Here is a 27,809-nt window from a genome sequence, read left to right on the forward strand (position 1 = left end):
GTTTTGCAAAGTAATGACCAGCTGAAGAAACATTGACACAAATAAACTCAGTACATAAAATTAAAATATATTTAAAATATATTTAATTCTGTCCAATGTGTTAAAAAGCTTTTAGTTGTGTACTTTTGTACTTTTAACTTTTGATTCATTTTTAACCCAACCCCTATTTCCCATGAGAGACTTTGCCTTTTACCACCCTACAAATACAACGTGTTCTTAATGACTCATGTCTTTTTCGTGCTTTTGCATGAGTGTCACATTATGACTGTAGAACAGTCACTGGTGTCACACAGACCGTTCGTTTGCAGACCGTCGCCTGCATATTGTAGCTGTTTACTGTCACCAGGGGGCAGTGTCACAAACAACAGATCTGTGAAATCACAGGATACCTGGCAATGCAACCTATGCACAGCCCCATCCGTGATCCATGATGAGCTGGGTGCTCTTTTGTTGTTGTTTTGTTCGTTTGTTTTTATTGCATACTCTTCCACGTAGGGTCTGTGTAGGCAAATGCCCATGCAAAAGAATGCTAAAACATGGGCTTTACCTGGTTAAGTAAGGCATATACTGACCAACTTTTGGTTTAAAAAAAAATAGTATTTTACACAAAAGTACAGCCATGTCCTAGTTCAGCTTCAGTTGGAATCTCTTCAAGACATTATGTAAACATTTTAAGCATAAAATCCTTCCTTTACGTTCTTCTAACATTTTTAAATATTTTTTAAAAGGTTTTACACGGTCTTCAAAAAAAGGAATTCACAATTAAGTGGCTTTAAAGTTAGTCAGTTATATACCAGTGTCCTTTCTCCTTATTACATCAATTCATCAATTTTCTCTCCATTTGCGGTGTCTAGAGCAGAGGGGGGCAATTAATTTTCCCAAAGGGCCACATGAGAAACTGGGACTGTTTAGAGGGCAGCACCAATAAGCTGAAGTCAATTATATTAATTTTACCTCTTTATCACATTGGTGAGGGACCTCCACAACACACCCAGTTTCTCATGTGACCCCCTTGGGAAATGTAACTGCCCACTGGCCCCATGGTGTAAAACCAATCCTAATTGATAGAGGGTGAAAGGGGGTGTACACTCTGGATATGATGCTAGTCTATGACAGAGCAACCACAGGGAGAGGCATGAACATCCAAACTCCACACAGTAACATGCTGGTTGATCAGAAGGTTCAAATTCCAAAACGAGCTGAGTTGAGTTAAATTTGCATTAAACTCAGTTTATTTATATATATTTTCTCGGTAAGAAAATAATGTGTAAATTTTCTAGAAAAAATGAAAGGTAATAATGGTATTTTTTTTATTAATCATATCGCCCTCATATGAATTGAAAATCTAATCACACACTTTTTGAAATTAAAGAAACAAAATAAACTTTGATAAATATACCTAAAGTGTTAAAACATTAGGTAGCAAAATCACTCTAAGCTTCATTAGCCTATTGCACTATTGCAACAACAGTGTTTGAGACCTAAATATATTAGTGGAGAAATATAAGGCAAATATTAACTACTAAAGGCAAATGGATACATGTGCGAACGTACTGAGCAAAAATGAATGACTGTATATGACTTATATGACTGTATATCAACAAAAAGGACATAAATATCCCTCGAAGGCCTACTGTTCACAGACTCACAGTCACCCTTCCGGATGTTATTAGGTAAGTGAGACAAAAATAGTTTTGACATGTCCTTTGCAGTGACCAAGCCCCTCTCCACTTGGTTCTGTCAATCAAAACCCAAAACAAGATGGCAGGCTGTGGGAGCTGGGTCTTCTTTTTAACAGGCAAGTTCACTCGTAAAATTATTTAGCTTCATCAAAGAACAACTTTCGCTGACCTTCCTCAACATTAATTATCAACTCTGTGTTATTTAGTAAAAACACTCGCCCTTGATATCAGCTTTTAAGGACTGTGCGTAGGATTCTAGCATCAGGATGTGTGTGTTGTCATTATTTAATGTCAGATTTAAGGTTTTGTTTGCCTTTTTTGACCCTTCTTATAAACTGTCTGGTGTGTTTTTTACACTTCCACACAGTGTGTTCTGCCAGTTTGTTTGAGGCCAGTTCTGACATCAAAGTTACCATTCCTGTGGGGAAGTTTTTTACACATGAACTGTTTAGAGAGACTTTCCAGAACGACTTTGAACCTTTGGGCAAAGTCTACGGTGAGACAGAATGATCTAAATTCAGTTAAAAGGATAAGACATCCACATGTGTTAATGCTGTTTTTCTCTGCTCTTTTTGTGTTTTGCAAATCAGGCATATTGTACAACGACCCCATAATATTTAAGTGCAACAAACAGAATTTCCCAGACCTCCCAGAGTGGTTGCGCTTCACCCAAAGGAACCCCTATGACAACGGCTTCTTGTATGGCACACCAATGTCTCCAGGAAAAAGTATAATTGAGGTGTGAAATCATCATTTACACCAACATTGGCACAATATTCTTCCATGCTGCACATCTAACATTCACCTCTGGCCTTACTTTTGCACATTCTTCTGTCGTGATGGTAGGCCAAACAAAGATAACATTCCAGCGCAGCTACAGTGGAGACAAATATGAAAAATATGCGGCTATCAAAAACAGCTGTCAGGATTTGTTGTCAAATCCCCAGAGACAAAAGCCTTGGGCCTCTTCTCTTCAGCTGCTATTTTGAACCAACGTTAAAAATTCAGGAAGTAAGCTGTCTTTGAAGAAGAAGAGATACAAATGTCAGAAGTAACACTTTAGTCTCAACCAAACAGAATTTATTTCAGTTAGAAAACATGCTAAATTTTTGGTGTAAACACAGAACACAGCTGTATTCTGATTCAAAACTTTTCCCATTGTAACAAACTACACGCCATTTTTTAAGTGCATTAATTTTTTGCTTTTGTTTAAACAGTTCATCCTGTTTTTGTTTTTTTTTTCGCTTTTCTTTTTACAGAACAGTGAACATAAAGTATTAAGCAGCTATACAGCAGAAAATGTAAGATATTAAACTAATCTTTACCGCTTTATTTTCTTTATTTTCGTTTTAGTGTAAGTCTTAAATTATTAATATATCTCTAGATATATAATAACGAATTGGTTTTGAAACAGATACTTTTTGTTACTGTAAGCAAAAACGTTTTTCATACACTAATGAGCAGACAGCAGCTAAAGGGAAATTGACAGCAAATGGAAAAGCGGACATTCAAGTTTTGCAAAAAGTGCTCCTGGAATGCATATGAACTGTCATAATCTTAATAATATTACATTTCATTCTGACAGATTTATGCCACCAACCAGCGGAGCTATGACACAGTCAGACACCTTCTCATAATCAAAGTCGTTCCAGGTATTTGCGATGAATCCGTCCCATTACGTTTAAGTCCCAAAATAATAGTTATAATGAATGAGGGTGTGTCAAATGTCGAAACTCGCCGGTGTATTTACAGACAAGATTCTGCCCTATCAAGTCGAAGTCTTCATCAAGCTGAGAGAGATTGAAAAAGTGCTGCCCTCTACTGTTCAGGATGAGATAAAGCAGGATTTGCAGAAGCTGTGGGACACAGAGACCCTGGAAACGATCAACATCACCAACGCCCTCGATCGTGGTGGCAGAGTTCCACTCCCTCTTGCAGGGCACTTTGAAGGGTAAACTTAGATCTGTACATTCTTATACATACTGGGTTTATTTAAAATTATGTTTTTTTTAGTACTACTACTTAAGTTTGTTGTATTTTATTAGCACCGTGTTTGCTGCTGTAACAGAACTTGCTTTGGAAAAAAATGCATATTTAGTCAAATTTGATTTGTGACAGTGTGTATGTGAAGGTAGGGTCAGAGGAGTATTTCTCCAAATGTCTCCTGAGGGTGCTGACACCGGAGAACAAAAAGCAGTGCAAGGAAGAGGCCAAAATCAAAGTCCCTGGAGAATGCCACTTCTGCATAAATCCAAGCAACTGTATCACCTGGTGCAAGACGGAGCTGGTGAGGCCAGAAAAGATGCACGCCCAAGAAGGAACATATATATAAATATATATGATCAAAGCCTCAATTGATTATTTCATTTTGTCTCATTAACTACTAAGCAGAAGCAAACAGCATAAAGCTGTTTATCTCATCTGCTGCTCTGTGCTTCATTTTAATGCTCTTCCTCCTCCTGCAGTTTGATCTGACAAAGATGAAGCCGAAGCCACCTGCTCCCACTATGGGTTCAGGGATTTTGGAGGCTGGAGAGGACTTCAAACCTCTGGAGTCTCCCCCAAACAGAGACTATTTCCCAGACTACATCGTGACAGTGATTGTGCCCCTGATCCTCGCCATCATCCTGTTTCTGCTGCTGGCTTACATCATGTTTGGCAGAAGGGAAGGAATGTATGTATCTAATTTTAAATCTAATCTCTGAATAAATATGTAAAGGCTTTGGATGCCAAACTATATTTTTCCCTCTTCCCTCTACTGGGATTTTATGTAGTCATCCAAGTGGGATAAATTCCACCAAGGATGGGAATCTATTTAAACATATTTAGACTTTTGATTGATCCAATATTAAACGGATATTTTACTCTTTTTCTATAGTGGCAAAAGGAATGCAAGAACAAACCAGTAAGTACTTTGTTTATAACAGATTTTGAAACCTGATTGTTGTCTTTCAATTTAAAACATGATCTGATGGTTAACTTTTTACTACCAGTCAGCTAAGACAGCATTATAAGTGATATTTCACAGAATGAATCTGAAATATAGTGCAGCAAAAATATTTCCAAGCTTACAGAAAAAAAAATCTGTATGTGATGTGTGCTGCAGAATTCAGCTGTACCACCACTACACCATCCATGAGAACACTGACGAGCTGAGGACCATGGCTGGAAACAGAGGGGTGCCTCCACCCCTCTCCACACTGCCCATGTTTAACAGCCGGACTGGAGACAGGGCCTCCCCGCTGCAGTCTGACAGCATCCCACTCATCATGGCCCAACAGTAAGCACCACACCCATTAATTCCTATCAGTTATGTGCACTGAGCTGCCAGTCTATTAGGTACACAATAAGAACCTAATGTAACACCACTCTAATGTTGCTCTGATGATGCACTGGGTTGTTCTGATCAGGTATGCTTCTCCTGTCATTTTCCAAATAGTATCGCAGGGTGGAAATTTGACAGCACTTTTCTATTTTCTCAGTTCTTTCAATTTTGCAAACACCACTTGTTGAAACGCATCCCCAAACCTGCTGTTTCTTTCAGGTCATGTGTAAGTTCTTTGCTAGATTTCCAAAAAGATCACTTTAAATATTTACAAAAACATCTTCCTCCTCAGAAGCAATACATACTGTATGTATATGAGGGGTGACTCAAGTCTTTTGCTCAGTATTGTAAAACAAAGGAAGCTTATAATAAGTTACATCAAAAGTCATTCTTGTGTCCATGAATCAACACCATTTCAATAGAAATTGTAACCAAACAGCCGTCACAAATTACCAAATGAAAATCTACATACTCAAATATGTTTGTATGACCAGCAGTTTACAATCTGAAGTATTTTGTTTATGAGAGTATAGCATATAAAGAATAAGTACTAACATCTCATCACACCTGCCATCTGCTGTTGGTGAAGTTAGTGTCACTATTACTGCTGTGTTGCATGAGTTATTCTCCAACAGTTGTAATAAATCATAATAAATAAAGTAGTTTTTAATTGTATTTATTTTCTTACTCTCTTGGTAGAGATCCATACAGTGACACACTGCCCAGGTAAGCCCATTCACAGGATTCTCCTCCGCATTGATTCTGCTCGGTGTTGCTGATTATTCTAAGAATATTTTTTTGTGTGTGTTTACAGGAAGTGAGAGCAGCGATGGATAAGATATAACACATGGAGTATTATTAATAACCTCTCTGAGACACAGTTTGTGGATTATATTTGCATTTGGATATTATAATTTCTTCCTGTTTGGGTTCCATTAAAGTAAATGAATAGTATACTAATAGCTCAGATGTTGTGTATATCAAACTAATTATTGTCGCACGTTGTAAACTAATACATGGGTCATTTTATAAACACTGAAGCATGTTTTGTGGATTAAATATTTCTTTGGTTCATAAAATATTTTGTTTATATTTATTAATTTCTTAAAGGGTATGTGATGACTAGTTGGACAAACTTTGGAAGAAATCCATTTGATTTGGTTAACCCAGGCTGCTAAAAATGTATATTATATGAATTATTATTCATTCACGTATTATTATATTCCAGCAAAAAATCATGTTCTTACTCTGGCATGTTCTATGACTGACCTGAAAGATGCTCAATATCCATTCTTTATATTCATCTTATCCTTCTTTAGTGGTAATACAATAAAAAATAAGAAGGGACAGCTTCAGTTTAGATATGCTTTTAAACACAGGTTGTACATGCAGTAGATGTCAGGCAGAGGTAGGGTTTGAAAGTTGGCATTCAGCACCTGCAGCACGCATGCTCTGCTTTATGAGCTCAAAGTAGAAATGCTTTGTTTACACTTTGCTTTAGAGAATCAGCAGCTGAAGCATTAAGAGAGCTAGAAAGGATAAAGATGAGCTCAAATGTATGTTTAATTTGGATCTGTGTGTATGCTGTATATACAAAAAAAACCAGGATATTTTTTTATTCTTATTTCTTACTATAGTTTTGTATACACTCACTGGACATTTTATTAGTTACACCTTCATAATACTGGTTTGGTGTCCCTTTTGCCTTCAGAACTGCCTCAATTCTTAATGGCATAGGTTCAACAAGGTGCTGGAAATATTCCTCAGAGATTTGGATCCATGTTAACATGATAGCATCACACAGTTGCTGCAGATTTGTTGGCTTTACTTCCAGGATGTGAATGTCTACATCCCAAAGGTGCTCTCTTGGATTACGTTCAGGTAACTGTGGAGGCCGTTTGAGTACCAATGAAGTCATGTTCAAGAAATCAGTTTGAGGAGATCAGAGCAACTGTGACATGGTGTGTGATATCCTGCTGGAAGACACTGGGGTCATAACGGGATCAGCATGGTCACCAACAATACTCAGATGGGCTCTGGCATCTAAACAGTGATTAGTTGGATATGGAGCTCATTCCAGGCGATATATTTCCACTCTTCTACTGACCTATTCTGGTGATTCCATTTTAATTGTAGCTTCACTTTCCTGTTCTTACCTGACAAGATTGGCACCTGGTGTGGTCTTCTGCTGCTGTAGCCCATCTGCCTCAAGGTTCAACATATTTCTTGTTCAAATATGCTCTTTGAACGTGATTGTAACAAGTATTTGAGCTATTGTTGCCTTCCTATCACCAAAAATCAGTCCAGCCATTCACCACTTTCTCTTTTTTAAACATTCTCTGTAAACCCTGGGAAAGCTGGGAAAATCCCAGCATATAAGCAGTTTCTGAAATACTCCAACCAGCCAGTCTGGCACCAACAACCATGCCACATTCAAAGTCACTGAAATAGCCTTTCTTACCTAATCTGCTTGAGTTGAAGGAGATTTATTTCACCATGTCCTAAATGCGGTGAGTTTCTGCCAAGTGATTGGGTGATTAGATATTTGTGTTAATGAGCAGTTGAACCCTAACAAAGTGGCCGTGAGCAGAGAGATACATGTGGGTTGTCTCTGCTATGCAAGTAAGCTGTGATGTTCTGATTCACAGCATGATTTTGTTTTGTTTTCTTTCTTTTGTTTGCTTCTTATCCTGACCGGCTTTACACGAGTGATGTTGTTTTTATCTATAAATATCTGTTTTCTAAGTCACCTCATCATCCTCATCATCATCACCTCGTCACATTCGGTGAGTTGGGCTGTGACAGTATGAACCACTAATCAGTTTTGCCAGTAAATTGTCTAGTGACAAAGCAAACTATGAAGAGGAGATCAGTTCAACAGTTTACAGATCATTCATCACTTATGGCTGGATCAAAAAGAGGTTCACCCTCTTCTTAAAGGGTTGCAGCTTTTATCTGGTTTTGCAGGATGAAAGCCTATGAAGCCTGCAAATAATAGCAGCTTTGCAGTGCACTGCAGCAGTAATTTTCATTCCAGTTTGCTTCTGTGCTTTGCCTGCAGGAAGCAGCCGTTGTTGCATTAGACATCCAGAAGGAGTCGCTGGTGGTGTATCTTCATTTGGTATGGGCGTTTTCTCTTCTGAGACAAGCATTCATTTCTGCAAAGTTAGCTCCTTGTTTTTCAGTGTGACAAGGAAACAACTACGGCTGCTTCACTGATAATTCAAACTGCATTTTGCAGTATTTTAGGTTTGGTTTCTTAAGAAATTTAGCTAAGGAGCCAATAACTTTTTTAGGCACAAAAAAAGGCTAGAGTTTGGTATATTGGCCTTGTTTTCACTGCTGCTTAACAAAAAGTAGTCAGTGCAACTGTTGTGGAACAGTTGATTTCTAAACACATGGACAAAATTGCTTCTGTATCTCTCGGCCAGAGACCTAGCTCTCTAAAAAAATCCCAAAAAACAGCTTCAGCGTGAGCTATCTTCTCTAAAACCTCAGTTTCACAACAGTTGCAAAACAGGACAGTGAAAACTCTGCCACTGAGTAGACCACTTCACATGCTTTATTTCAGCACCCAAAATAATTAAAAACATCTTGATTTATTATACATGTACAAAATAAGTACAGAATCTCTCTTTTAAACCATGAAAGTGGGTCTGCTTCAAATTCTTTTTTAAGAAACCCTTCGCAAGAAAGACATCAACAAACAACATAAACAACAGGGTGGAAGATGTGTGCTGTTTGGTTTTTGTTTTTTTAGTAAAGAGGAGTTTTCCACAGGGGCAAACAGACAGAAAGATCAACACTGAACACATGGGCAGGGAAAATGATATTGAACCAGACATATTTGCATGCAATACAATTGCAGTGATCACTTTTTCAGAGGACCTCTGTTATCAAACCAACACTTAAGAAGAAAACAATTGCACTGCATAGACAACAAGACAAGGAGTCAATTTAGTAGCACCAAAGGTTCTGCAGGCATTAAGTGGCAATGATTCCAGTACGACAGTGTGAGTTTCACCATCAAACACCACTAGCTGGACCTCATTGAATCGGTAATAGCACCTTTGAATGGTTTTAGTGTTTCCCCCAATAGACTTGTGGTGTGTGACATAGCAAAAAGTGGGGGTGATGTCTTGTTATGAGGTAGCCATCTAGATTTTGCAATGAAGGTGAGCTTTTTAGTCTTGCTCTTTTGCTGGTGTTTGCTTTGTCTGCTCAGCGTTCAGGTGTTTTTCTCATTAATTTAGAACAAGAAGACACTTCACACTTTTTACAATTTATTTAACACCAGAAAAATGGTACATATCATTTGTTGTTTTCAATGTCCTTCTGCAGTGGTAGAAAATGGCAAAAGTCACCTGTGTTTCATTGCATGTGCAGATCTGGGTTGTTGTTTTTTTTGTTTGTCTTAATCTCCGGGGGGAAATTTTACACAAGCATATATTATTTTCTTGTTGCCAGTGAAAACAAAAGATTCTTTTTAAAGTGTCCTCGTAGTTGGTTTCGTTTGAAGTAGCAGTCCCAAAAAAAACTTCTCATGATTGGAAAGACACAAACACTGTCTTCAGTAGAGTGGTTTTAAGCATGTGGACCAATGGCAGCCAAATGAATGCATAGAAAGAGGATTTAGAGATGACTGCTAGAAAAAAAAACAACAATGTCATGTCCATATTTCTTTCATTTTTACAAGAAGCAAACAGGGCCAACTTGGACGCCAAATTCCTGATCAGGTGCACCAACATCCATAGGAGCAATGTCAATGATGGGCAGGCGGGATGTTTTTGATGTCTTGTAGTCAATGACTGTCTTGCCCCATGTGCCAGTGTGTGACTGTAGAGAGAAACAGAAAGGAGACATTGTAAGAGATTAGTTTCTCTTTTCTTATACTTGGATCCTGTGTAAGTTTAGCCCTGGGGCAAAGAGAGAGCAAACTCACCGTGCAGCCATCCTCGCTGACACTGTATGTGAAGCGGCTGTTGCCCTCCGCTCTGATCTCGACGTCGTTGGATCCCTGGAGAAGCAGAGCCTTCTTCAGGTTGCCGGTGGCAGAATCCATGTAGGCGATGCTGTTCTTGCAGTGGTATGTAACGTTCTGAGAGGCCTGGTTAGACATCAGGCGCATGAAAGTCATCTGGATGTTGACATCCTCGAGATCAGCTCCATCGCTGCCATACTGGAACTGCGTGACGGAGAGAATAGAAGCACGCATAGTGTCACAGGCCTAATAGTAAAGCATGAATACTGTCCAGGTTTGTTCATTTGCTCTGTTTTCTCACCTGGAATCCACCGGTCATGGACTCGCTGAACCAGACGTGCTTCTTCTCTCTGATGTTCTTGCTGAGGTACCAGTTCTTCATGGGGATGGTGGACTTGCTGGGGTAGACACAAGTCTCACCAGTCTCCATGTTGCAGTGGACCTTGACGGCATCCAGAGGAGAGCCCTGGTTGGGATCAATCCAGTACATGCCTGTAATACAGGGACATCAAAAAAAGAAAGTCTCACGCTGAGCTCACCCTCGTGTTATACTTTATCTAAAGGCTGTGTCAGAGAATTGATCTGCGCTCACCGCTCTTCCACTCAGGGTGGCACATCCTCAGATCACGGCACATGCGGGCTGGGCTCTTCTGGGTACCGTCTGGGCTGCGGATCTTCTCAACCTTCTGTGTCAGGGTCTTAAGGGTGGTGTCAACCTCCATGTCACGATCGCGCATGACATTAGGATCATCAGCGCGGTAGTGGCCACCACGCAGGGGATCAGGGGCCTTCTCCTGAACAGGCTGGCTGATGAACTCAATTCCACTGCCGGGAGGTCCAGGAGGTCCAGCAGGTCCGGGAGGTCCAGGAGGTCCCTGTTTTGAGACACCAGGGGTTGCTTAACTTGTCTGAAGGTGTAAGAATATGGATAAAGTAATGATAATTGCTCAACTTACAGCAGGTCCCATCTCTCCATTGCGACCACGAGGTCCAGGAGGTCCAATGGGTCCAGGCAAACCGTTCACACCATCCTTACCAGAGGCACCGTTTGATCCAGAAGGTCCCTGTGGAGGAAAACCAAATGATCACCTTTTGCCTTGAACTGATTGACAAATTTGAAGGAAAACTTTAAATAAAGAAAGTTTTGTGTCTGTTAACAGTAGTACTTACTCTAGGTCCAGCGGGTCCAGAAGCACCAGCAGGGCCTCTCTCTCCAGGGGGTCCCTAGAGACAGATGAGGATGCTAACATGAACTATGGTATAACAAAATATAGTAGAATATAGAAAATGTGATAAAATCAAGTTTAATAAGTCCATAAGTCAATTTTAAAAAGTGAGACTGATTAATGTTGTATTTTATAAAACTTGATGATGGATGTAACTAGCAACTGTTTATAAGACCTTAATAAACTCCAGTAAATATCCACCTGAATCTTAAATGCAAATCCAGCTGTGGGTAACAGGATAAATGCAGCTATCAGCACAAAGTTTTTATTTCTTCCAAAGTGCTAATGTGGTAACTGTTACTCACAGAAGGTCCGGGCAGACCAGATGCACCAGTGAATCCTCTGTGTCCCTTGTGGCCTCTCTCTCCAGCTTCACCAGCCTCTCCTCTGTCTCCCTTAGCACCAGCTGGACCCTGAATAAAAGAAAAAGAAGATCCAGATGCCATCTCATCATTAGACAGTAATCAGTCTTCTTGAATATGTAAAATTTACGTTTCATATTAATAATACATATTATACAATGAAAAACGTACAGAAGGACCACGAGCACCAGCAGGGCCAGAGGGACCAGCAGGACCAGAGGGACCCTAAAGGAAAGAAAGATATGAACATATGAATTCAGAAAAAATCACAAGTGTGTTCATTTTGTTTAAATGTGCTCAAGGTAGCTACAAAGTGGACTTACACTCTCTCCACGGTCACCAGTTTTGCCAGAGGGGCCAACTCCTCCAGGAGCTCCAGGAGCACCAGGAGGTCCAGGGGGACCACCCAAGCCAGTCTCACCACGGTCTCCCTATGAGTGCACATTTCCAGTGAGAAGATAGTTTCATGCATGTCAATATTATCAAATTAGCCAAGTTAAATAGGGTTACCTTAGGGCCAGAAGGACCATCACGACCAGGTGCACCATCATGACCAGGAGATCCCTGTGGAAGTAAAGCAGTAAAGATGTTCGCCAGCGAAACTGAATTTGTGGGAATTGTGAGTGCATTTTTAATTGTACTACCTGAGTAGCCCGATTAGCCCAATTAATGGTTAAAGTACAGAAAAAAGGGACTTCTTACCTCACGGCCAGCCTCTCCAGTTGGACCAGACAGTCCAGGGGGTCCAGCAGGTCCAGGGGGTCCGCGCTCACCGACAGGTCCAGATGGTCCCTGCTTTCCAGGCTCACCCTAAAGAAAGTGCATAAGAAGTCAGTCCTCTAGATTCCTGTGGATGCTCTTTGCAGAGCTGAACCTTTCTAAGCACCACCCAGAGAGAGAGACGCATATGAGAACCCAAATGTCCAATGTGATCAAATCAGATATTAGCTGGTCTTTCACCTTTAGTCTGTGTGATGTCAGATGGACAAAAGGAAAACTGTGGAATATTTCCCAAGGAATATTGTAATATTGCCATGTCCTTACACAAGGATGGTTTATTTAACATTGTATGTGTCCAAATTTCTTTGCTACTAATTATATATTTCATAGTGAGTTTGCTCTTTGCAGTACTAGTTATTATTCCTTTAGCCTCAGTATTCGACAATGCATTACAAAAAGTTGTGTCCAAACAAATGCTGAAGGTTACAGGTCAAAAGGGCAGAGCATGACAATATAGACTCCAAAATATATTTGACCTAATAATTTAATTGGATAAGTGTATTATATATAATGTGTGTTTATCACAACAAATGCATGCTGTTACTTTGATCTGTCATGTTTTAAGTGATGTAATTAACAGACTCAAGAAAATGAACCAAGTAGTCTAAGTTTTTTTTTTCATCTTCTGGTTGAGCTCACTGTATTGTCCCCTACACAGAACCCCCTATATAAGCAGACATAAAGGATTTCAGACACAAACTCACAGATGGTCCAGGCAGACCACCGAAACCACGCTCTCCACGCTGTCCAGGGAGACCTACAATACCACGCTGTCCAGCAATACCTTGGGGTCCAGGGATACCAGGGGCACCCTGCACATAAGGAAATAATGGTTAGTTATGTTTTAGACTTTCAAAAAACACATAGAATATCTATTATGGACCAAAAGGGTAACAGTGACTTACAGGGGCTCCATCAGAACCAGCAGATCCTTTCTCGCCACTAGGTCCTGGGGGTCCAGCAGCACCAGCCTCACCAGGGCGGCCAGCAGGGCCAGTCTCACCACGAGCTCCCCTTGCTCCATCTTTGCCAGTAGGTCCTCCGGGTCCAGGGGCTCCAGCAGCTCCCTGGAAACAACATACAATGTTATGGTAACATAAAAATCACTGATCGCTGTTCCAATATAACATAGATAGATCGCACTAAAAATGATCAGAAACTCACAGCAGGGCCAGGGGGTCCAACTCTTCCAGCAGGTCCAGGGAAACCAGTAGCACCCTAGCAAGACACACAACCAAACCAAATACGTGATCAATGAAGCTTTAAAACACATAAGCAACTGTAACTACAAATAATCTCATTGAGTTTGTAAGTCAGAGTGTCAAAAGAAAAATATGAATGAATACTTACAGGGGAACCAACACTACCACGAGCACCTTTGGGTCCAGGAGCTCCAGAAGGTCCCTGTTGACGGAAATATTGTGAGGCATCTAATACCAACAATGCTAATTAAAATAGGAAAAATATGAATGTTTATGTAAACAGTATATGCAATTTCTTATGAACACAATAATGAATCTACGGTGCAAAACCCCCCAGAACATTTTATTCCATTTATTCTATTCCATTTACTATATATTCACCAGATGTATACTACAAATCACAATGAAGGTCAATCTACCTGAGGACCAGCAGCTCCAGCAGGTCCGGTAGGTCCAGGAGGACCAGCATCTCCCTTGGGTCCACTGTCACCACTCTCGCCCTTAGCACCAGGCTGACCATCAGCACCCTGAGGTTGGAGATGAAAAGAAGAAATGCATCAATGCATGGCTTTTTTTGCGTCTCAAATGTTATCCAAAGTCAACAAATGTGACTTTTTTTAAGCATCTAAATTAGTGAAAAAAAGGGGCTTACAGGAGGTCCAGCAAATCCGGCAGCTCCAGGAGGTCCGTGCTCACCACGGTCACCCTGTTGAAGTAATAAAGAAAGGTCATTCAGTCATAATAATGTGCATATCAGAGTTATAAATATTTTGATTGTTTTTCCCCAGGTTTTAATCTGATTTTGAGTTTAGAAAAGAACTTACAGGGGAACCACGAGGACCACTAGGTCCAGCAACTCCAACAGCACCAGGCTCACCCTAAAACCAGAGGTGAAGGAGAAAAAAGGAGGTCAGTAGGCACATTGGTTGCTAATCCCAATCACGTATTTTATGATCAATGACACTTGCAGATAATCCACATTAAAGCCAAAATTAAGTAAAGCACTGAATTTCTATTTAACTCATGGTTGGTCTTATTATCTTTTAATATTGCATTAATGTGGCATGCTATTCATCATGTTTCATATAATTATGACATTGACTTATGCATACTGTAAGTGTGGGTAAAAATGTTGTAAGACTACTAACAAATTTCACTCCAGACATGAAAATTGAATGAAGAAAAGGTCCTGTAAAATTATTAAACTCGAACAGCTAATATTTGAAGGCCAAAACCAATTTTTTGTCCAATCTCACCTTCTCACCCTGAGCACCGGGAGGTCCGGGGACTCCAATAGGACCGGTCAGACCACGTGGGCCATCTTTGCCAGGGGCACCATCAGCTCCCTTGCCACCAGCCTCACCCTAAAAAGAGAAAGGTTACAAAAAGTTACTTGTGTTGATATAAAAATTACACAGCTACAGTTATTTGAATCATTACAACATTTCTAGAGTAATTAAATCTTTATTAAATATTGGGAAAACATGATATAAGATTTCACATGATATAACAGGTATAATACATAAGATATTTTATCTTCACTGAGCTTAAAAAAATTTAATGATGAGAAAATCGAACTGTGCACGCCTTTTTCTTTATACGAATGGGATTGGTGTGATACTCACATTCTCTCCTCTGGCACCGGGGAGACCAGCGGCTCCACGTTCACCAGGCATTCCCTGCATACCGGGGGATCCCAAACCACCGGGGGCACCGGCAGCACCAGGCTCTCCCTGGGTACACACAAAAACAGGAAGACTCACATTGTTATCCAGCTAATACAGGTCACTGGAGCTCAACAAATGAACCATGTTGGTAGATTTGTTTCTGTTATGATAAGCACAATGAGTTTAAGAAAAGGAGAATTTTGCTGGTCCTAAATCTTATTTTAGTTATTTGCACCAATGCCCAGTGATTTTAGTCTTGAGACATTTGTTGTTTTGCAGCATTTTCTAGTTTCTCTAACTCATGGGTTAATTAGTTTTGCACTCAAACCTGCAAAACTAAAGTGAAGAATTATCTTTACAGGCGTGACATTACAGGCTGATTACCACCAGGTGATGGGTGTTAATGTGTTTTTCTGGATCTCTGATATTGCTCTCTGTTGAATCTGAAGCTCAGGTTGTTTCTGTCATAAAAGCAAATATAAATTGTCCACAAAGTCACCTGTGGATGAAAAAAACACCTTTACTGCTACTGTTTTGCTTGTACACATTTATGTTTAGCAGTTTCTTTAAACCTTAAGCATGTGAAGCCATAGACTAATGACAACAGGTTGAAGCAGAAAGCTTGCTCTATATGCTCTAAATATATTATTGTTTATTCTTGAAATGAAAGAATATACATACAAAATGCTAAAATTACCTTTTTACAAGTACAGAGGAGGTAAAATCTATTGGCTTTATAGTGTGGCGGGTTACACCTTTACCTAACAGGCAAAAGATCCCTAGTTTAATCCCAGGAGAAGATTGGGGCTGCAACAGGAACCCTGCATAAGGATCTACCAATCAAATATGTAGTGATAAAAACAGACCTGCAAACTAATCTACGATATACAGGAGTGTGTTTTTAACATATGAGTTTTGTGATGGTTTAATAGTGTTGCACAGCAGCTACAAACACTAGATCATTTTTATATGCGATCCAGGTGAGGTCTGGGTTGAAAAATGTGTCCTCTATCTTTAAAATGCAAATAAATAGGACTGTGACAAACATTTCTGAACTGAAAACCTTACAGTTCCTTTGCAACATAAATAACTTGCTTGCTACTTTTAAGTCTTTATATAAATATGATTATTCTTGGTGCCATATCCACTCTGAACATCTGATTTTTAATGAATGTGTCGTTTAAATGTCCAGGCAGGCTGGTTTATACTATAAAAGAAGAACTTAAAAACAAAGGGCAGAAATACTGAATAGTTTGCTCTCCTTGTTTTCTGAGAAAAGCTGGGAGTAGAAACATACCTGAGTAAATATGTGTTTAGTTTTTGGTGGTTTACAACTTGACATCAGGTAGATTTTTCAATTTTATTTCTGTGCCATTTCAAAAAATGGACTGGATTTGACACACAGCAAGAAAAAAAAAGGAATCTCAAATGCCAAATCAGTAAAGTTTCTTCATCGTTTAGACGTTTTTCTGACCTACCTTAGGTCCATCGTTACCAGCGGGTCCAGGAGCACCACGGGGTCCAGTTGGGCCAGCAATGCCAATTCCACCACGCTCACCAGGGAATCCTCTGTCACCCTGAAGGAAAGAAGGAACTCATCAGCCACAAAATGTTTTGCCAGTAAGTTGATGTCTACCACAGGAGCTGAAAATGTTTTGCTTCTGCAACAGAGGGGATACTCACTCTTGGTCCAAATGGGCCAGAAGGTCCTGCCTCACCAGGAGCACCCTGAATAAAAGAAGGAGAAGGGAGAGGGTTATGACGTCTGACTTACTGTGTCAACATGAAGACAGAAGGGGGGAAAGCTGGTTCTAGTGTGTCCTTTGTAACTGACTACATACCTGCTCACCAGGCTTGCCAGTCTCACCAGTAGAACCTTGGGGTCCAGGAAGTCCCTGCACAGGGATGAAAGGTACAATGTTTTAGGGTTATCAACTGACGTTATAACACAACAATAGATATGAGAGTGCTGTGGCTGTTGGAATAATGTCTAAAGCCCACCTGGAATCCAGGAGGTCCAGCGGGTCCCTGCTCTCCTTTCTCTCCAGCAGGTCCCTAAACAAAAAGACGAGAACAAAATGATACAATGCAAACTCTGATTCACCATAAGCATCCATGTCAGCCACATAAAAGATACAACTATGGCTTCTGTCCTCTGATACATCAAACTACTCAAATGCTATGCAAACATAATTTCTGTTTAATAATGCAGATAAGATACATACACCGGGGCCAGAAGGTCCAGGAGCACCAACATCACCGTCTTTGCCTGGAGCACCCTGTGATTAAAAACAGCCAAATGCTCGACTGTTACACTCTGTTTCCACTATTATATTAATATATACAGTCTTTAATGGTGGAACTTGTTTTAAGTGACTGTTTAAGTGGGAAAAGTATAATTACTTACAACAGCGCCAGCAGGTCCAGTTGCACCTCTCTCACCAGGTTTACCACCATCACCCTAGTAAAAAGAAATAAGTGCATATTTATATCTGCCACATGGGGAAATTCTGCTCTATTATTTCTATTTAAACTAATTTCTATGGGCTAAAAAGAAAAATCACATCCATGACATCTGGAAAGACAATGAGCAGAAAAGCTCTGTAAACTCACAGAAGCTCCCTTGGGTCCGGGGAATCCCATAACTCCAGGCTGTCCTCTGGATCCACCGGGGCCAGGAGGTCCAGGGCGACCATCTTGTCCAGGAGAACCCTAGATATAAAAAAAAACAAAACAAAAAATGAAGTTCTAAGAGTGATGTAACATATAACATATGTTTATTTGATGCTCAATACTTACAGCAGGTCCAGCTTTGCCATCAGGTCCAGGGCTTCCAGGGCTACCAGTCATACCCTGAGGAGAACAGTTAATGTGTAAAATTCATGACCAAAACATCACAGAAATGTTGCATTTGAAGAAGTACATCGTCGTGCTAACCTTCAGTCCAGGGGCACCAGGAGCACCAGGGCTTCCAGACTCACCAGTGACTCCCTGAGCTCCCATTGGGCCAGGGGAACCACGCTCACCTGGGGCACCCTGTAATATAAGTTAATAAAAGATCTAGAAGCTGTGATACTGGATACAATTTATGACTTAAATGATCAGTAATGGCTTGTTTAGCTATTCTGATAGGTTTGAATAAGTTGGAGTAAGGTGGCTAAGTGATTTTAGTTGACTAACTCACCTTGCCACCAGCACCTCCATCAGCACCAGGGAAACCACGAGCACCAGGGGCACCCTAATGGAAGAACAGAGACACCGACCAAGTCATTAAAAGGGAAGTAGGTGCTGGGCTCCAACTACTAAGATGAATCCCCGTGGGAATTTAGCACACTGCAATTTCAGAACACTTTGTAGAAAAAGAAATCAAAGGGTTTCAACATGGACATTTTCAATTAAAACATAATGAGTGATGGTGAGAGTGTTGGCTATTTTAATGCTGTTTTCCATAAGGCACACAATTTCACATGGTCGAAGATAAAGAGGGACAAACATACACGCTCTCCAGGGGGTCCACGGGGTCCAGCACCACCAGGCTCTCCACGAGCTCCTCTCTTTCCCTCCTCACCAGAGGGGCCAGCAAGTCCCTGAACTCCAGCGGGTCCCTGCAAAAGAAAGGAAATTTCATTAAACCAAGCATGAATTTATTATCTTGGCAAGATGCAGTGGAAACTGTTCAGGATCATTGTATTTTGAAACTTACAGGCTCTCCCTTGGCACCAGGCTCTCCCTTAGGACCAGAGGGACCAGGGTCACCCTGTTGGCAGAAGCATACACATTTTATTTAGCTATCAGGTAATCTAGGATCTATAAAATACTGACAAAAACATTAAAAAACACTAAATCAATTGCCAACGCACATTGTTACCCTTAGGGCCAGGAGAACCAACAGCTCCCTGAGCTCCAGCAGGACCACGACTACCGGGGAAGCCAGGAGCACCAGCAATACCAGCAGCACCCTACAGATGGAAAATGTGGGGTGTAAGCACACTTCATGTGCAGGACTGAAATGGAATAAATGTAATCATTGTAAATGATACTTACAGGAGCACCCTTAGAGCCAGCGGAACCATCAGATCCAGGAGCACCCTGTTAAAAGAGGAATAATATAAAATGTTGAAATTGTTCAGTGTTTTTTTATTATAACATCTGAGATAGACATGATGGTATGTGTAAGTTGAGCATCTACTCACAGCAGGTCCAGCGGGTCCAGCAGGTCCGGGGTTACCAGGCTCACCACGTGCTCCCTGGGGTCCCTCAGATCCACGGCCTCCTGGAGCACCAGTCTCTCCCTGTGCACAAAGACAAAAATATTTCATAAATCTGCACCGCCAATATTATGTCTGTGCTCTGATAAAGGAGAAGGAGACCACACTGAACATCAGAAACATAATTTAAAGATTAAATATTATATACACACTAAATATCACTCAAAAGACAGGCAATTTTCTATCAAAGCTATGGTGTATTGCTCTTAGCTATACAAGTGGAAAATAAAATGTATTTTGAGCGTAACACATGCACCTAACAATATTATTTATGAAGGAATTTGAGCACAAATAATGTGTGTTTTTAGAGACATAACTGTCCCCACAATAATCCTAAAGTGATTTATCTAGAAAGAAACTTCAAACTGCATGATTGTTCTGTCATCATGACTGTTTTTTTTAATTCTCCTCCTCTTTATTCCTAAAATAAACCAGGAATTTGTGACATCATAGTAGGTGAAAGTTACAGGATATTTAAAATAGCTCCTTCAGTAATGGCATCAGGAAGGAGAGGCACCAGAGATTAACGTGCCATTAGAAGCCTACTGATGCCATCTGGTGGTTAGACTGTTCACCTGAAGTATACAGTATTAGGCTAAATACGCTATTAGCAATTTTACTGCTTGGGTAATAGGCTACAATCCATGCTAACCTTGGAGTATATTGTAATTCAAATGGCCTGAGGGTGAAATCTGACCAGTGCCAAGAAGCTTTAGGCATTCAAAGAGCTTTACAGACCAGATGTGTAAGAAAAGATTGAAGTGGGTTAAGCCGAGACCTTTCTCATGGGAGAGGAGAGATGCATGACATTGGACACAAATTTCTCATTTTGGGAAATTCTGTGTTTCTTAGATGTATGTAGCTTCTACACAATTCTTACCAGGAAGTTTGCTCATTTTAAGTCCAAACAAGGCATAATCACACAGAGTCCCCGTAATGTTCTACTAATAAGCTACTAATACTTGGGGAGTTGATGAGACACCTAGTGAGGGATTAAGGGGATAATAAGCTAAAATATTGTCATGGTTCTCCAAAGCTTTCCTTGGCTACCTAAATTTTGAGATTAGACTTGAGAGAGCTTTACTGTCAACATTATCTAATGGTTATAAATATAAAGGTCAATCAGGAAAGCTATTATGATATCATATGTACTCTTGAACTCTTTTGGGTGACTTACCTTAGCACCAGCACCGCCAGGGAATCCAGAGGGGCCAGCAGATCCAGTAGGTCCCTGAAATTTAATATAGAGCATATTAAGACACAATGCTGAGCCACAAACATTGTAATAAATTGATTGGAAAGCTGAGGAAGAGTCCCTTCGTTTATGGTATGAATCTCTTACTAAAGCATTTTGTGGACAGATCTAAATTATAGTCTCGAATGAATTTGAAATGAACAATGCAAAATTCAGTACTTACAGGAGGACCAGCAGGACCGGTGTTGCCATCATTACCACGAGCACCCTGCAGAGGAGAGAAGAGATTACATCAAATATTTTCAGATCCAACCAATAGTAAGACACGAAACATGAGAGAAGAACACAACAATCTCCCAGCTTTTGTGTTGTTTTTCAGTAGTAATTATGGGTCTTTTAATAAGTGACTAAGGAGAGGAAAAGTGCTTACAGCAGGGCCGGGAGCTCCAGGGCGGCCTCTCTCTCCGGGAAGACCACGAGCACCCTAGAAAAGACAAAAACAAACCAAGGTCACAAGAAGGTTTGGCCTAGTTTTTGAAGATATGCGTTGGAAAAAATGGCAGTGCTGCATCTAATCTGAACTGTTATTACAAAACAGTGTTTAATCCTTAAAATGATTCATATGTCAACAACTTGATTAATGGGAGCAAAAACATACCATGGCACCGGGGATACCATTCTCACCAGAAGCGCCAGGCTCTCCCTGTAAACAAATACAGGAAAAAGACAAGAGATCAGCTTTAAATTGTGGTTTTATAAAGATGCAGATTAATATCATTTCACAATGAAATGCAATCATTGTGAAATCTTACCTTAGGGCCAGCAGGTCCAGAGTCTCCCTTGGCTCCATCTAGACCGCTGAAGCCCTACAAAGAAAATTAGCGAGCATTTTAAACTCAATCACCACTCATAACTGTTTAAAAGTGATTTTTTTTTCTTTTTATTACTATTCAGACTCACTCTGTGTCCCTTGATGCCTGGAAGTCCAGGGGTGCCAGGGAATCCACGAGCACCCTAGATGAGAAAAAGAAGAACGATGTGAATAACTTCGACTGCATTTGGAAGGTAGCACAATGAGGCCTGGAAAACTAAACATAATGGATAAATATGTGGAAATGAATATATTTCACAACAACTTGTTTGCCCCTACATACATGCTGAATAACAGCTTTTCTCAGTTTAGGTTTCATTTTTGGCCTACCATCTCCTGACCTTTGCCCTAGTGGGAACCACTCACCTGAGGTCCAGCAGCTCCGCGCTCACCGGGGCGTCCAGGTTTGCCAGCCTCACCCTGTTGTAAACACACAGAGACGCGATGAGGAATATGAAGTAAGCTCGTGCAAACAAACAATCAACAAAAGCAATTACAGACCTCAACACATTTAAAAGAATAGCATATTCACTATTTTAAGTGAACCAATATTAGTTATGTGTCCCAGTTAGCTAGGCATGACATTTCTGTATGAAGTGTCCCAGCAAACAAGCATAGACATGAAATAAAATTCTCAATAGATCACTTACATCATCTCCGTTCTTTCCAGGGGGACCAGCAGGACCACGAGAACCCATTGGACCCTAAAAACACCAATAAATTACTGGATTAGCAAAACACACTGCTGACTATTTTAAGCAAGTGTCTGAATATGCTCTGTGCTGCTCTAGGTACAGCACAGGGAATTGGTTGGCATGAAAAAAGTGATTTGTGTCAGTAGGTCAGTGATTAAAACAGGAAGTAGAATGAATACAGGAAGTATTCTGTCTAAAGACTTTCTGGGGTTCACAACCAACTTTTACACTAGCTCGAACTGGAAAAAGGCACAGACAAAACAAGGGAAGGTAGAGGTTTAGTAGAACGTCATGTATACTCACAGAAGCTCCGGGCTCACCAGGCTCTCCAGGAGGTCCAGTGAAACCCTGAGGACCCTGAGGGACAACGAGAGAAACATTTCAGTGTAATAGCTTCTTTAAAGTATTCATTTTCCTGTTTTACATCTAAAGCAAGAAAACATGTAGGGAAGAAATCTCTGGCCTATTGTAATTGCATGGTTTTACAAATGCATGGAATACTTGGACTACCGTTTATTTAATAGAGAAATACTTACAGGGGGGCCGGAAGATCCAGGAGGACCACGGGGACCCATAGGACCCTATTGACGAAGGCAGAGAAGAAGCCAATAAATACTTGCACCTATACATAATTATCAAATGAGGGTATTTTGAGAGAGATAAAACCTACTTACTATTGGGCCAGGAACAGGTGGGCCACTAGATTTTGAGGGGTCAGAATATTGAGGAGAGAAGTTCTGTGGGAGGAGCACACAAAGAGTTAATCACCAAACACCTCAAGGTACAGTTACTGTAGTGGAAGACAATAGAAGAGCATGAAAAACTTTGCACAGCACACCATCTTCCCCCCTACTGTTAGGTCACTGTTGTATGTTACATAGTCACTTGCTAACACACACCCTATAGTGTAAAGACTCGTTTTCTAAGGTAGGAATAGGATGTTCTGTATGGAAATCAATGTGATCTATTCAAACATGGAGATTTTAAAATAGTAAGAATCCTTTTATGTATCAGTTCAGGTCACTAGATAAACTTCGAGCACTCTTCACTTTGAGACATTAATGTGAGGAGAAGGGAGCTGTCAGTACTCTCAGTGCTGAAATACACATGGAGGAACTGTCCCAGCTTTGAAGTGAAATCTTCAGCACCTTGATTATTAAATTGGCGTTCAGTATAGAACTGAAGACAATCCATGCCAGATAGCAGAAGTAACATGGAAAATGAGATGGGTCTCATTTGTCATCAACAAAACTCAGTCCCTGTCTTGGATGTTCTGATGCGATGATACTTACTCCGCCAAGGCCAGGGGGGCCAGGGGGGCCAGGGGGGCCAGGTGGGCCAGGATCGCCAGGGATTCCATTACCGCCAGGATAACCAGGAGGACCCTGGGGGAAAAAGATTAATTAGCAATATTCAGGGCTAGTTATTTCAATTATTTTTCTTAATTTCACAAAGCTTAATAGCAAATATAAAGGATCTTACAATATAAAGAAGTGATGCAGATGTAGTTTTAAGTACTTAAAAAAGCTTCAAAGTTGGCCCTAATGTTTCTCCTCCTCCTCCAATTTGTCTTTAATCACTTGTGAAGTTTGCAATGACCTTTTGACCTTCTGACCTAATTATCAAAGGTCATCAGTAACAAGCAGCTTCATCAGAAAATCAGTTCATCAAATCAGTTTGTGAGGGCTCACTTAGCTGATGCATAGTGATTGTGTCTATTTTGACATTTTTAGCTAGACAAGAATATAGGAAACAAAACATCCTCCTTCTAAAAACAAACACAACCAGCCACCTGTTATGCACCAATTATGGTGATTCAAAAGATTTGGAACTAAAGCTGAATAAAATATTATTATGTCTCATGAGAACAGCAAAAAACAACCATCTTTGTTTCAACACATTTCAGAAGAAAACCATATTTCTGAAAGAGATAACAGACCCTTTGTCAGTTTTAAACAGACAAATGGCCATATATATATATATATATATATATATATATATATATATATATATATATATATATATATATATATATATATATATATATATATATATATATATATATATATATATATACATATATGTAAAAAACTTATCTGTCACTTGTACTGACAGACAAACAGAAGATGTCTTCAATAGTATGAATGTTTTTAATAATTTAAATAATGCAGCACCTACCGGGTCTCCCTTGGGGCCAATGGGTCCTTCGGAAGTTGGCTATGGACAGACAGAAAACTGGAGTTATGCTAATTCATATACAACATAATTAGATATAATAATAATAAGACTAATAAAAATAATCATCATCAAAAGGGAAAGGTACCTCAGGATAATCTTGACCTGGAAACAAACAGAAAAAAAATGTCAGCACCTCTTTAATGTTCATAGGAGACACATTTATTCATATTTAAAGATAATGGAAAAGGCGAAAGTGATGGGTAACTGTAAGCAATAAGTTGTCTGTAGTTACTTGTGAGTGAAGGCTGAATCATCCATGAAATGCTGGATTTCTCATAATTATCAACTCCAACCCAATCTAAAACGTTACTGCTAAGTAAGTTTTGCAGTGGAAAAAATAGGAAAGTAGGTATAAGTTCAGCAGAACCCTCTACTTTCACTGCATATGTGGACTGAATGGGAAATTATATAATCATTGCCAAACTTTGCCAAAGAGCAGGGATAATCCATTGTTAAAAGAATTCACATTTAAAAATTTAGGGATCAAAACGTAATCCAAAATGATTCGGTTCTGAATGAAAAATCCTTAAACAAGCAGGCAGATAGGCAGGCAGGAAGGCCAAGGGCATTGAGTCCTTTTGAGGGCAGAAAGCCATGGCTGGTCAAAGATGGAGCAAAAGGGAAAGTGGGTGGTGCCAAAAAGCTAAATAAAGCTCGGAATTGGTGAGCAGTACCATCAGGGCAGATAGGGCAGCACTCTCCGTCTGGAATAATGGGATCGGCGCAGTCGGATGTGTCCTCACAGATCACCTCGTCGCACATGACGGTTCCGCTGTCGCAGACGCAGATCTGGCAGGGTTCTGGTTTCCATACATCCTTGTCGTTGTACAACTGTCCATCTAATGTGCAGCTGCCAAATGTTCCTGAGACAAGAAAATCACGATGAGTTAGGCGATAATGTGATGAGAACATAAGTTCTAGAAGTTAGTACAACTAATTTGTGTTTAGATTGGATAGTTTGGAATTGCTACACCTGCACAGGTGTACATTATGGTGGATGGGCTTTTGCTTAAAGACTGTATCAAATTCATATAAGAGATCAAGGGAGCTAGTACCACGTAGACCAGACTCTAAATAACACAAACACAAAGCTGGCATATTTTATATAAAAACTGTGGGCTGTTATTGACCTTAGAAAACTGTGTGTTTGGTGACTGATGTGTGATCAGGAAAGGAGCATATAATAAAGTCTAACATCCAGGCACATCTACAGGAACTACATATAATTTGAGCCTGTCAAATATAGAAATTCTGGCTGCAGAGAGATAAGGGGTAGTAATGGTCTTGTCCAACTGTCCTACGTAGATGTTCCCTCCTGAAACATTTGATTATAACGCTGAACGGAAACTTTCGTGGGGCCTACGCAGATGTCAGGCAGTGGATATGAGGTTGGGCCAGAGAAATGGGAGGATGAATGCACAGTTCCAGTATTTGCCACAAAGCGGCGCTGTTACCCTGCAAAAAAAACCACCTTCCGCGCCCAGGCTGCTTTGGTGATTAATTGACGTCTAGACTGGCGTTTTTAACGGTCGACGTCAGACTTAAGCGATTTTTCCATTCTCGCTTTTTTTCAGGTAACCGTGTCCAGTTTTACACAGCCTGAAAAAACGTTTAATTCGGTGTGCTTCTTAGACATTAGACATGAAGTTTTGCCTTTTCAACTGAAACAGTAATTTCTCACACTTGATTACCAAAATTAATTCTGTCTGCTCTCTCTTGATGCGTTTTTGGTGAACTGTTGATTAAAGATCAAGTCTTACAGGCTTTGACGCATGCTTATTATCAGCTAGAACGCAAACTTATAAAACTAGAGAAGACTGCTTTCCAGACAAAACAGATATAAACGATTTGTTTTATCAGACTCATTCGCCTATCTAAATTTGCTTCAGATCTCATGGAACCATTGTCCTGTCACTGCGCATCAGACACAATGCAGCTGCTCCCTTCAGGTTTGCACTCCAGCAGGAGGACGCACACTGAGCATGTATCTGCATGCCAGTGAAAGGAGCAGTCAATAATGGAAAAAATCCAGTCTATAAATTCCTACTCGCTTCCAAGTCTCCAAAGAAACCACCAAAGCGCCTCACTGTGTAACAACTTTCACCATGTCTGCCCACTGGAGTCGGGTATCCCGCAGAGGACGATCAGCACCAGCAAACTGCTCAGCATCCTTTGCTGGCTATCCACATCCTGAGGGTGCCAACGCTCCAAAAACAACTCAAATCAATGTTTGAAAGTGATACTTACTATCATCCTCGCCTTGACCTCTCGCCAAAAGCACTGTTGCGCTGAGCAAAAGCGCTAACCGAATATCCACAAAGCTGAACATGTCTAAATATTAGACATGTAGATTCTTTGCGGAAAAGGGGAATCCTCTATCTCCTCAGACACCACTCATACACGGTAGGGTCCGGTCTGTGTGTAACTCCAATCCAGACCCTAGCAGAAACTCCCTACTGCCTAAACAAATGAGTTAACTTGGCTTTTATATGCCTAAACTTTTGGGGAGGTCCTGTGCGCAGCAGATAACTTGTACATGTTCAAGTCAGAGGCCCTCCTTCATCAGAGAGATGGGCCGTCTTAGAACATGTCAAACAAGTTCACGTTTCAGCTCAAACGTGGATGATGAGGAAAGGCATCATTTACACGCAGGCTCTCCACCGCGCAGACGTGTTTTATCTTCTTAACGCTCCGTGGATTTTCTTAATTGACACTCGTGTTGAGGCGTTTTGTCTTTCCCGTGTTCATCGATATGCTGAGCAGCTGTTTGCTTTCAGATGTGCAGGAAGTTGAGTTCTTTTTCACAGTTTTATTTCATGACGGGAGTTTTATTTAATTTATTTATTTTATATATGTAAAGGGTTCAACGCAATGTTTGAGGAATTCAGCCGAAGAGAAGTTTGCGTAATTTACGCACGAAGAGTAACAAGATTAAACAGGATATTTTGGGACTCCTTACATGTTTGTAGAGAAACATTTTGTGTATGTATATGTAAATGTATTCAATTCAAGTAAATTTATTCAAACTTAAGCTGAAAAGAATTCATTTTATGGTCTTATGGTCCATTTCTTTATTCTTGGGGCCTAAACACTTTCGAGTATCAAGCATCTGCAGGACATTGCAGATTACACCAGTGTTCTGTGTGTACAGAACATATGTGTTCATATTCAAATAAAGTATTTTACATAGATTTATTAAATCCAGTTACAAGTATAAGTAACTGCAAGTTTGATGCCTTCACAAAATATTAACATATTATAACCCATTATGTTTCCCCTAATTATCTTAACTCTTCCTCAATCACCAATAACATTGC

At 40.3% G+C, this 27,809-nt stretch overlaps 2 protein-coding genes across 3 annotated transcripts; one reads left to right on the forward strand and one right to left on the reverse strand.

Moving 5' to 3' along the window:
• Window positions 1–355: 355 nt before the first annotated feature.
• sgca (sarcoglycan, alpha) lies at window positions 356–6,069 on the forward strand. 2 transcript variants are annotated; one of them, XM_080872286.1, is made up of 12 exons: window positions 356–1,798; window positions 2,050–2,178; window positions 2,273–2,421; window positions 2,942–2,983; window positions 3,268–3,334; window positions 3,435–3,633; window positions 3,801–3,969; window positions 4,148–4,356; window positions 4,561–4,587; window positions 4,789–4,962; window positions 5,707–5,733; window positions 5,822–6,069. In XM_080872286.1, exons 1-12 carry the CDS (start codon window positions 1,762–1,764, stop codon window positions 5,826–5,828), a joined length of 1,236 nt encoding a protein of 411 aa, XP_080728412.1. In that variant the 5' UTR covers window positions 356–1,761; the 3' UTR covers window positions 5,829–6,069. The 2 variants fall into 2 exon arrangements, with proteins under 2 accessions (XP_080728412.1, XP_080728413.1); XM_080872287.1 differs by lacking the exon at window positions 2,942–2,983 and having other exon boundaries at window positions 423–1,798.
• Window positions 6,070–8,547: 2,478 nt separating this feature from the next.
• On the reverse strand, window positions 8,548–26,962 carry col1a1b (collagen, type I, alpha 1b). The gene is made up of 51 exons (XM_080872390.1): window positions 26,740–26,962; window positions 25,167–25,355; window positions 24,578–24,594; window positions 24,433–24,471; window positions 23,547–23,639; window positions 22,929–22,991; window positions 22,791–22,835; window positions 22,558–22,611; window positions 22,210–22,263; window positions 21,926–21,979; window positions 21,649–21,702; window positions 21,501–21,554; window positions 21,347–21,391; window positions 21,119–21,172; window positions 20,912–20,956; window positions 20,671–20,724; window positions 19,419–19,517; window positions 19,270–19,314; window positions 19,086–19,184; window positions 18,929–18,982; window positions 18,723–18,830; window positions 18,410–18,463; window positions 18,163–18,261; window positions 18,025–18,078; window positions 17,839–17,937; window positions 17,633–17,686; window positions 17,451–17,504; window positions 17,227–17,280; window positions 17,067–17,120; window positions 16,909–16,953; window positions 16,704–16,802; window positions 15,184–15,291; window positions 14,815–14,922; window positions 14,383–14,436; window positions 14,211–14,264; window positions 13,978–14,085; window positions 13,707–13,760; window positions 13,521–13,574; window positions 13,262–13,423; window positions 13,061–13,168; window positions 12,279–12,386; window positions 12,087–12,140; window positions 11,900–12,007; window positions 11,748–11,801; window positions 11,520–11,627; window positions 11,159–11,212; window positions 10,945–11,052; window positions 10,581–10,863; window positions 10,290–10,480; window positions 9,950–10,192; window positions 8,548–9,843 (listed from the first exon to the last, which is right to left on the reverse strand). Exons 1-51 carry the CDS (start codon window positions 26,819–26,821, stop codon window positions 9,697–9,699), a joined length of 4,335 nt encoding a protein of 1,444 aa, XP_080728516.1. The 5' UTR covers window positions 26,822–26,962; the 3' UTR covers window positions 8,548–9,696.
• Window positions 26,963–27,809: the final 847 nt, after the last annotated feature.

Source organism: Rhamphochromis sp. 'chilingali' (assembly GCF_963969265.1).
Source record: "Rhamphochromis sp. 'chilingali' genome assembly, chromosome: 22".
In the NCBI taxonomy this organism is placed as follows: domain Eukaryota; kingdom Metazoa; phylum Chordata; class Actinopteri; order Cichliformes; family Cichlidae; genus Rhamphochromis; species Rhamphochromis sp. 'chilingali'.